A 10226-nucleotide genomic window follows, 5' to 3' on the forward strand; every position below is an offset into this window, starting at 1 on the left:
GAAATAGTGAATGCAGTTAAGAAAGGACCCTTTTGCTCATGCTGCTGCTCACTGCTTTCTGTATGACCTTGCACAAGTTCCATGCCTTCTCACTTTCCTATGTATAGAGTGGAATTCTGGTAATGGCATCATTGCTTAGGCAAAGTGAGTATAGCCTATGAGAGCATCATACAAGCTTGCGATTGGTAGTACTGTGAGATTGTGGATATGTGAATACAAAACCGAGAGCTCAGATGTTATGAGGGCAAACAGCAAAGGAAAAAACACCACAGCAGGGCTTATTTTAGCCCAGAGCTTGAGGGGTGTCAGTCAGTGGTCTTTGGATCAGGTGGACATGGGGGGAGGGCAGAGCACTATGGAGGGAGGAGTGTGGGCAAAGACTGCTCACTTCATGGTGGAAAGCCGAGAGGGACTATGTAAGGGTGCACTTAGTAGTCCATCTCCTCTGAAAGGCCCAACTCCTGTATTGTATCACCTCTCCATAATATCATCATGTGTTGAATCCATCAAAGGACTAGGCCAGAGCTTCCAGGAGGACCAAGCTCAGAGTAGTTTGGCTTATATCCAGTTCATTTGCATTTAGGTTGAAATGTAGGGGTTTTGTTCATGAAGATGTGGTGGTGCAGGACTCTCTTTTGAAAATGAGCACGCACTTAAGTAAAGGGGGCATAGCATTTAAATTTCTGGAATCAGATACCCGTCACTGTGACCTTAATATCTTAATCCTTGAAACTCTAAGATTGGCCACAGACTTCTTAGCACATTACAGTGAGGTCTAAATGTAAGAATACCTCCCATAAGACAGTCTTGAGCTTCTTATCTCACAAAGGGCTTGACATATGGTGTGGTGAAAAGGAGGCATGAGAAAAGATAATGTGCTCAGGCCCAACTCTCCCCGTTTCAGGGGTGGGTCAGTATTCTTTGAAGTGTGAAGTATTAGGTAATATGTGTGTCCAGGGCTCATAGTGAAGCATTCTGAGCTGCTGTGCTTTGATTTTGCATTCCTTTTGTTGTTGTTACTGTGATATAGCTTAAGTTAGGGGCAGAAGAAAATGCACACACACACACACACACACACACACACACACACACACACACACCTTGTTTCAAATCAAAAGGGAAGCATTTCACAGTTCTGAGAAAAAAATCAGGAAATTTTTTGAGAAAACAGTTCACATTATTGACTTGTGTTACTGATGCCCCCAATGTGTCAAGTGGATCTGAGTGACTGCTGTACCATACAAATATTTTATAGGCAGTTAGTCTTGTCTGTTTCTAAAAGGGAAGACTTTTTTGCCTAATTTTGTGGTAAGCATGTTTTAATGTAAAGTTGCAAGATAGCATCTGTGTACTATTTCCTTTACTGGTTTAGGAGGAGCAGGATGGCCAGTCATTCTTTGGAGAGAGCCACCTCTCCTGTGATTGCCTTCAGATGCAAGAAACAAACAAGGGTCAATATCTTCAAGGAATGTCAGGTCAGATTTCAAAATGAGGAGATAAATACGTGTGTCCCCTGCTCCTAGTCCTCACAATCATTAATCCACAGTAGAACCTGGAAAAACACACCTGACTCTTTCAACTGTGGTGTCTGTCACTGCTGAAGCCAGACTCAGAGCCCATGTTCCTCACAGAACTAGCTAGGTTCACTAGTCTACATTGACGAAGTCAGGACAGTGAACCTAGAGGAGCTGCAAGGGTGTTTTCTTGCCATCCTCAGCTGTTGTTCTGAAATCACCATCTCTGCTGCACAAGAGGAGGGGAATGGTTTATTTCCTATATTCTCCATGCTCAGTGGACTATATTTCATATTTCCAGTTTGCAAGCTTCTGCAGATTTGTCATAGAACTTTCAGAGTGTGTTTATATGATGAAAATACTCTAGGCTGAAAAGGATTTTCACTTTTTCCCATAGTTAAAAACTCTATTGGGGCTGGGAATACATCTCACTTTGTAGAGTTGCCTAGCAGGCAAGGTTCCCTGTGTTCAGTCCCCAGCACCATGTCTCCAGGTGTGGTGGCCCTTTCCTGAGTGTAGCACTGGAGAGGTAGAGGCTGGAGCTCATGATGGCTCCCCAGCCTGGAGGTAAGTTTCTGTTGTCTTTATTGTTTTGGAGAAGTGTAAGAGTGTGTGTGTGTGTGTGTGTGTGTGTGTGTGTGTGTGTGTGTGTGTGTACTTAGTTTTGTTTTGGCTTTATTGGTTTTCTTTAAGTTTATTTACTTAAAAGCACTAGCTGTCCTTCCAGAGGTCCTGAGTTCAATTTCCAGCACCGCCATGGTGGCTCATGTATCTATAAGGCTTTGTTGATTTCAATAGGTGAATTGTATTCTGAAGTTATTGGGAAGACTAGTGTCAATGAAAAAAAAATCACTCCTTGAAATGACTCAAACATGTCTCACTTTTTTTCTGAGTTCATTTTCATTTGTATTTTGTAGCAAATGTGTTTATGGCTGTTACCATCATTTATTAACATTATCTCAAAACCAGAGACTTCTGTGGTCTCTTAAGTTCTGGTGGAGAGGGCAATGACCCATTGGGAAGGATGGAACACTGGTGTGAGCTGAGTCAGTGGTGAGTGGTAATGGTCTAACTCAGAGCTTTCATATGCATCCAGAGAAATATACATGGATACTCTGTGCCACATGAAAGTTAGATTCCAGATGTTTCCCTGAGACTCCTCTGTACATGAGGTCTCTTTCATAAGCCTTGTCCCAAGCAGACAAGGTGCAGCACATGGATACACAGGGAAGTAAGGCAAGCAATGCTAATTGCACTAGACTTGGGAGTTGCTGTGAGGAGTTGCTGGTGCAAACTCTCAAAACCTGACCACTTTACTGATCTTTCCTTCCAGATGCTGCACAACAAGCATGTGATGGTCCGTGTGGGAGGAGGCTGGGAGACCTTCGCAGGCTATCTGCTCAAGCACGACCCCTGCCGCATGCTGCAGATCTCTCGTGTGGACGGCAAGACATCCCCTGTCCAGAGCAAATCCCCAACCCTGAAGGACATGAACCCAGATAATTACCTAGTGGTCTCTGCCACCTACAAGGCTAAGAAGGAGATTAAATGAAACTGATCTCTGAGAGAGGACTCATGCAATGGCCTGTGTCCATTCTCCAGTGTAGTCAGTGTAGTTCACATGCTCTGAAAAACCACACATCAGGCAGGAAAATACTCAAAAGGTAGCACTATTTATTTTTAATGCATCTGTAGAATGTTGCCTATGGAGAAAAATTCTAAACTCAACGAAATCAGATAAATTGTAAGCAAATCATTATTTTTCAATATGTGAACATAGTATTAGAACAAACCTTGTTAGGAACTAAGTTCTAGGTACAGCCATTGAAGGTGATCATGACTAGGAGACTGTTTTTACATATATGAGTAGGTCAACAGAAAGTGCCTGCTGTATGTCTATGAGCTAAAGCACCCCAGAAACTTTTATAATGGCGGGATTTTATAACTATTTTTTACAAAGTGACAATGTGATAATGTGCTACTAAAATTTATCTGAGAGCACTATATAGTCCAGAGTTTTCTCAGCCATAATACTTAACTGGAAAGGTTACTTCAGAGATGTTTACATTGACTTGGAAGATTGCCTTAAAGTTCATCTCTGATCCCTGACCAGAGCAACCTCTGGGGTACTTTTGGATGTTGCCTGTGCAGCCCCTTAGGATAGCAGGTACCTTTTACACACAGAGAAGCTGTGTTTAGGATGATCACTTAGTGAAATACACATGCCTAAGCTAGCATACATTCACATTTTGATGTGTGGACTGCACAGTCAAATGTTCATCAACCTTGTGATTTTGTTTATTTCAAGCATTTTCTTATTAAAATATGTATCTTTAGTTAGTCCTCTTCTGCTGTGCTGTCTCATGAAATAAATCCATGTAGTGAATGATGTTACAGACCCGTATACCCAGGACAGGGCTGCTTTGTATCAATACACAGCAAGATATTGTCCACACTGATTTAAAAATTAAAAACAAAAAGTTAAAAAAAAACCCACACATTATCTGTCTCTGTATCAGTGCTTCACTCTTAAATAAAGTTAATCTTCAAAACTACTAATTTCCCAGCAATATGAGGAGTGTCAAGTATGGCTGTGTAGAGTATCTTCCTGTGGGGAAGGTGGATGTAGGTGATGTGTGTTTGCAGTAGCAAAGAATGTTGACTTGAATTTCTTTTAAATGGTGGAGTTGACTTATTATTTCACTATTTTCAAATAAGAAAAAAATCCACCTTCCTTGCTGCAAATCTTCACAGAGTTTTTTTTTTTTTTTTTTTTTTTTTTTTTTTTTTTTAATCTGTATGCCCTATGACCAATTTAGTCAAATATCCAACCTATTCGTGGGGAACTTTTTTAGCAGGTATGGAATAGGTTAGTGGTACTGGGAAGGTGTCATGAGTCTAGAAAAGCATGTCAGTGAGAAACTAAAATTAAAAAAGCCTACAGCTTTTGTGCCAGGTAAGATGATCTTGGTATAATAAATAACTCTACTGTCTTTTGAAACATATGACATTTTAGTAGGTCAATCCTTATCAATTAAAATCAACATTAAATTTTGCATTGTTAATAACACTCTTTCCTTTACAACTTTCTCCTGTGTCTAAATTTTTCTTTCAATAATGAAAATTTAGTTATAAATAAGTGTGACTTAGCAAAAAATAATGTGAATCTCAGAGTATGAGTTACTGTTTGGAAATTCTGTTGTCAGAAGTTCAGTATGGTTTTGCTGAGATAAAGCCAAAGTGCCCTCAAAGCTGTGCTATTATGTGCAGACTTTAGGAAAGAATCTATTTCTTGCCTTTCTGACCTTCCAGAGGCAAGCTGCAATACTTGGCTCATGGCAGCAACGTGGCATGACATTACTTAGACCTATCTCTTTATATCTCTTCCTTTGGTTAGAGGTTGGAAAAGTTCTTAAGACTCTGTGTGATTAGATCAGCTCTGCCTAGGTTTATCTTTTTAAAATACCTTAGTAAGACAAAATGTCTCAGAGTGATAAGGTTAGGACATGACCATACTTGGGGGACCTGGAGGATTATTAGCTTTATATGATACCCAATTTGGTCTTTCAGTTGTATCTAAGAATGTATTCAAAACTGCCATTGGGGACTTGCTGCTAGCTGATCCATACCAATAGGGATACAGAATAATAGGACTGCACACCGAAGGACATGATCAAATATAGATGGCTCTTACTGAACTGTGAAGACTTACGAGGTCTGACATCAGTTTCTCAGCTAGGGTAACATGCAAGAAAAGATAACAGGACAGAGATAAAGGATTAAAGATCCAATTATTCCTGTAATCCATATGGAGCACAGCATCCAAATAAACAAGCAGAGACAAAGCCATTGCTAGGGGGCAACAGAGCCTCTAAGAGACATGCTGAAGTATGGAGGGCAGCCGACCTGCACAGTACCCACATATCAGATGGCAAAGGCACCCACATTACTAGAATAATTTCAGGTGATCATTTTTACCATCAATAAATTTGCAGTGGGAATTCTTTGATATCTTCATTAGGTATTGCTTATGTGGTTAGTCAAAACAACAGATACAGGATAAGTGTGCAGAAACTTCTACCCACCTATGTAGCTCAAATGAAGGAACATTATAAGAAAAAAATCCCCAAGTTGCAGTGCCCACTTCATAGCTTGCTGGACAATGTATCAGTAAGAAGAAAATTTCTCTTTCTTCCATTATAATACACAAGGCAAAGGCAGTACCATGAAATCAGCCAGTGCTCTTCAGGATCTAACGGAAGTGGCACACACAGGAAAAGGCCTTTATGTCTATTTAGTTCTTTACCTATGGTGGTCATGTTCTGATGCAGTGTCTACAAAGCAAACCAGAAAAGGAAGAACCGTGCAATAAAAAGCCACCCTAGAGGAGAGCTGAGACTTCAGGTGTGACAATTTCTTCAACAATAAATAAAAAATGACTTCAAAGGCCTGCTATACACACTAGTGGCTTTTATACATAGGCTTGTATTAGTGGTGTTTTCTTTTATCTTTGATGATTAGTTTTAGAAAATTAATACCTAAGGCCTTATTACCATATATAATTCAGGTTACAGTGTATGTGTGTGAATTGTAGTGTAATGTATGAGGGAATTTGAGGTACTTACTTAGAGAAGAAGTTGAGGAAATAGTGATTAAGAAGGGGACTTGCAACTGGTAACGGCTTAACATCTGAGAATAAAAGACTATAGAATACTTAGCTCTAAGTACGCCTCTCACCCTGCCCGCTACGGCTCATGGATCACCATGAAAGAGGGGCAGAGCAACTGTGAGAGTAAGGGGTAATGTTGAAGACAAGGATACTGTTTTCTGGACAGAGCACTTACAGCTACTGTGACACTATTAGTGAGACCTGTGCCAGCTCAAGCAAGACACAATCCAAGCAAGGTGTGAGACATGAGCACAAAGTTCCACCCCTAGCTAATGGCATTTGGATAGATGGTGGGAGAAGAGTCAGTTTTAAGAGTGAAGGAGCTAGAGAAAGGACCCAAGGAGCTGAAGGGTTTGCAGCCCCTTAGGAGGAATAACAATATGAACTAACTAGTACCCTCAGAGCTCCCAGGGACTAAAACTCCAACCAAAGAGTACACATTGGGGAACTCATGGTTCCAGCAGCATGCGTATAGCAGAGGATAGCCAAGCCGGTCATCAATGGGAGGAGAGGACCTTGGCCCTGTGAAGGTTCTATGCCCTAGTGTAGGGGAATACCAAGGCCAGTAAGCAGGAAGAGGTGGGATGGTGAGCAGGGGGTGGTGGGGGAGGGAACAGGGGATTGTTTTAGCTTTTGTATTTTTTTTATTTTATTTTTATTTTTATGTTTTATTTTTCATTTTTTTTGGAGGGGAACCTGGGAAAGCGACATTGTAAATAAGAAAACATCTAATAAAAAAAAAAAAGAGTTGCCTTTTGGTAAGTCACCCACCTTCCCAGGGCAGGCCTCACAGCCAAGAATACCTGGGTAGCACAAATTGGACTCCATGGTTAATTTTAAAAAGGAAAAAAATGAGGGCATGAAATTGAGTGGATAAGGAGATGAGGTGGATCAGGGGTGGGGGGAGGCAGTGATGCATTTAATAAAAATACATTGTGAAATTCTCAAAGAATTAATACAAATATTATTTAAGAAATGCATATCCCTTTTCTCTCAAAACAGGAGGCAGGCATGTGAACCTAACTCTTGCCAATCTGTTAAATTATATACTTTATTCAAAATTGACAAGGTTTACTTTTCATCTTCCAAGGACACAGTATGATTCTTAACAGTGAAAATAAGCCAAATTTTGGGATAAACATAAATTCAAATTTTATGTCAAATTTTTATGGTTCTGGAGATTATGCACAGAGTTCTTCTATAGTGCTTTACCTTTTAATCCAAAAGCAAGAGTAATAACAACATAATAACATTTCTTTACAGAATGAGAAACATGCCTCCTCCAGGCAGCCATTGTTTACCTTTCCATTATTAACACCAGAGACATGGACATGTGCCTAACTATGAAGACAACTCACAATTTGTTTAAGATGGAGGAGAAACATTTTACTTAAAGACATGGCCAAAGGGAACTTTTGTATAGGAAGATGTATGTTCATATACCCAAAGACAATGCAGAATACATAACACTGGGCTCATAATATATTAGAAAACTAATAAATCACATTCCATAAATAATCATAACACAAACTAGATAAAAGAGTCATTTACAGATGTTTCCAAAACATGCAACCAGTCACAGAGACCTTCTGTAATGATACATGTAACTCTTTTGTCATCAGCTATATCAGTTTAAGAATTACAATTAAGACTGCAGCTTGCATACATTGGTTACCTTTTTTCATTTGATGGTTTTCTTATATTTTAGGAACTTGGCCATAAAATTTGGAAGATATATTCAATGTTATGTTTTGTTATTTAAGTCAAAGTTGGAGAAAACTCTATCCATAACCTAAGCAGAATGTTCATATATATATATATATATATATATATATATATATATATATATATGATTTCTAATAGCCATTTTCCCATTTCTTACCAAGCATCCTGCTTCCTCTTTTCAATCACATGCATGAGATTCAAGTTACCATTTAGTGCCTATGACATGTGTGGCCTTGGGGGAAGGTTTATATCTGTGGGTCAGCCCATAGCCATGCACATGGCCTTGGAACAACAGAGGTAGCCCACAGCTGCCAAAAGCAGTGGATCTTAACTATCCCAAGCAAGGAATAAACCTGTATGGCACTTGTGCCTCTAGAGTAGGGAAGCATGCCATTAGGTAATAAATGCAGCACTGCCCACTGAACCAAGCCTTCTCATTGCACAAGCAACGGTCTAAGATGAAGGGAAGAGAATGTGATGTCTGTGCTAACAGGAGGAAGGCTTCCTATGGTGAAGGCTGGTGTGTGCTGCCTCTCTCCCCATTCAGCTGAGACAGCCTTCCTATGTCAGAAATATTACTTACCAAAATGAGCTAAACTTATTATTATCTAAAAGTCAACTTATTGATATCACTATCATTTATGAAGAAAAATATCACAATCTCTAAATAAAAAAAAAAACTAAGCTGATACAATTCTGTCTTGCCTAGCTATTCATGAAACAATTTTTTGTTTGTTTGGTTTTTTTGAGACAGGGTTTTTCTGTGTTGCCCTGGCTGTCCTGGAACTCACTCTGTAGATCAGGCTGGCCTCAACTCAGAAATCTACCTGCCTCTGCCTCCCAAGTGCTGGAATTAAAGGCATGCACTACCACTGCTGGGCTTCATGAAACATTTTGAGTGATAGAAAAGTAATACTTTAGTCATTATGAGACCTATATTATAGCTCCAATTCTTTAAAAAAGAACATGTGTGACACACTGTCAGATACCTGTGGGAGGGACAGATGAGCCAGGGGCTCCGTTTCTTTTTATGGCTGTGACTTGGCCAAATTCACTGAGACTCTTGACTGGCTAGAATCTATAAATTCTAAGGTAAGGACTGGATGTTGGCACTGAATGTCTTGGCATCCATAGCAGCAGCAGCCTTGCACACTTGCATCTTTGTTTATTACATAGTAAGAAGAAAACAAGCCACAATGTCATAAATCACAAGCAAGCTTTGACATGCGTGTACTTTCCAAGTACAGAACTCACATATTTCTCTTTCATACTTTCTATGTCTGTATAGATCTTACAATTAATCTTTGATAAGTACAGAAGAATAAAAAATGCTTGTGAAATTTGAGCCAGTATCACTTATTATCTCCAACTTGGTTCTCAGTTGGCCTCATCCCTGCACTACACAGACCTTCATGCTTCTAGGTCTCACCAGCAAGTCACTGAGCTGACGTCCTACTGACATGTAACTTCAAGTTAATATGATATGCCTCAGGTGCAAAAAAGAAATTAGCAGAGAGTCAACATTTGCCTACAAATATTCACTTCCTAGTGGGTTACAAAAATAAAGACTTCCTTCACCTGAAGTCCTTCAAATGCATCTTCAGGATTTTCCCTGATGATCAGCTTAAAGGCACTAAGTCTGGAAGCTGAAGTCTTCCTATTGAGTGAGACAGAGGCAGACCACAGGCTGGGCCACATGACTCTAGGGAGCAAGGTTACTTAAATGCAGAGGTACAGCAGCAAACTCAGCACTGGAGATATATGTAAGACCCAGGCACGCCATGCATGTATACATTTTGGATTCATATTTTAACTACAAAAACTGCAAAGAGAAAATAGATGTAGGGAAAGTGGAATAGAATGAAAAGCTAGGTTATTTAGTAAGTTTGAAAATAAATATATTACCAATATTTTTGTATTTAGTATATTTAGTTTTAGGATTGTACTAAAGGGCACTAATGATACAGTCTGACTCTCTGTATCTGTAAAGAGGAGACATCAGCGGAATCCATTGACTGCAGTTGCTGGAGTTGATGGCAGGATTTTCCTCCAGGTATGATACACTTCATGACACGGTCCACTAGAAAAGTGAAAATATACAGGCATCAGTACATTTGTATTTAAATTATGTAATGATAGTCTAGTGAGCAAACAAAAAAATTATGGGATAAAGAATGCAAAAAGAGTTTTTTTGCAAATAGCCATGAATAATACAATTTTATATTACAAACAAGAAGCTGAAGTAAGACAGGAGCTTAAAAATACAGACAAGGCCGGGCGGTGGTGGCGCATGCCTTTAATCCCAGCACTTGGGAGGC

At 39.6% G+C, this 10226-nt stretch overlaps 2 protein-coding genes across 7 annotated transcripts in view; one reads left to right on the forward strand and one right to left on the reverse strand.

Annotated features, from left to right (window-relative positions):
- The window catches only part of Gas2 (growth arrest specific 2), a 133049-nt gene extending 128973 nt beyond the window's left edge, over positions 1-4076 (forward strand). For all 4 annotated transcript variants that reach the window (XM_031386799.1, XM_031386800.1, XM_031386801.1 and 1 more), the window contains one exon: positions 2848-4076. In XM_031386799.1, the coding sequence (XP_031242659.1) occupies positions 2848-3066 (219 nt within the window). In that variant the 3' untranslated portion in view covers positions 3067-4076. The remainder of the gene's footprint in view (positions 1-2847) is intronic.
- A 5731-nt stretch (positions 4077-9807) lies between these two features.
- Svip (small VCP interacting protein) overlaps positions 9808-10226 on the reverse strand; it is a 6749-nt gene continuing 6330 nt past the window's right edge. For all 3 annotated transcript variants that reach the window (XR_004123052.1, XM_031386804.1, XM_031386803.1), the window contains one exon: positions 9808-9988. Coding sequence is in view for 2 of the 3 variants with exons in the window: in XM_031386804.1 (XP_031242664.1) it covers positions 9974-9988 (15 nt within the window). In the remaining variant the exon portion in view is untranslated. The remainder of the gene's footprint in view (positions 9989-10226) is intronic.

This window comes from Mastomys coucha, unplaced genomic scaffold, assembly GCF_008632895.1.
Source record: "Mastomys coucha isolate ucsf_1 unplaced genomic scaffold, UCSF_Mcou_1 pScaffold21, whole genome shotgun sequence".
NCBI lineage: Eukaryota > Metazoa > Chordata > Mammalia > Rodentia > Muridae > Mastomys > Mastomys coucha.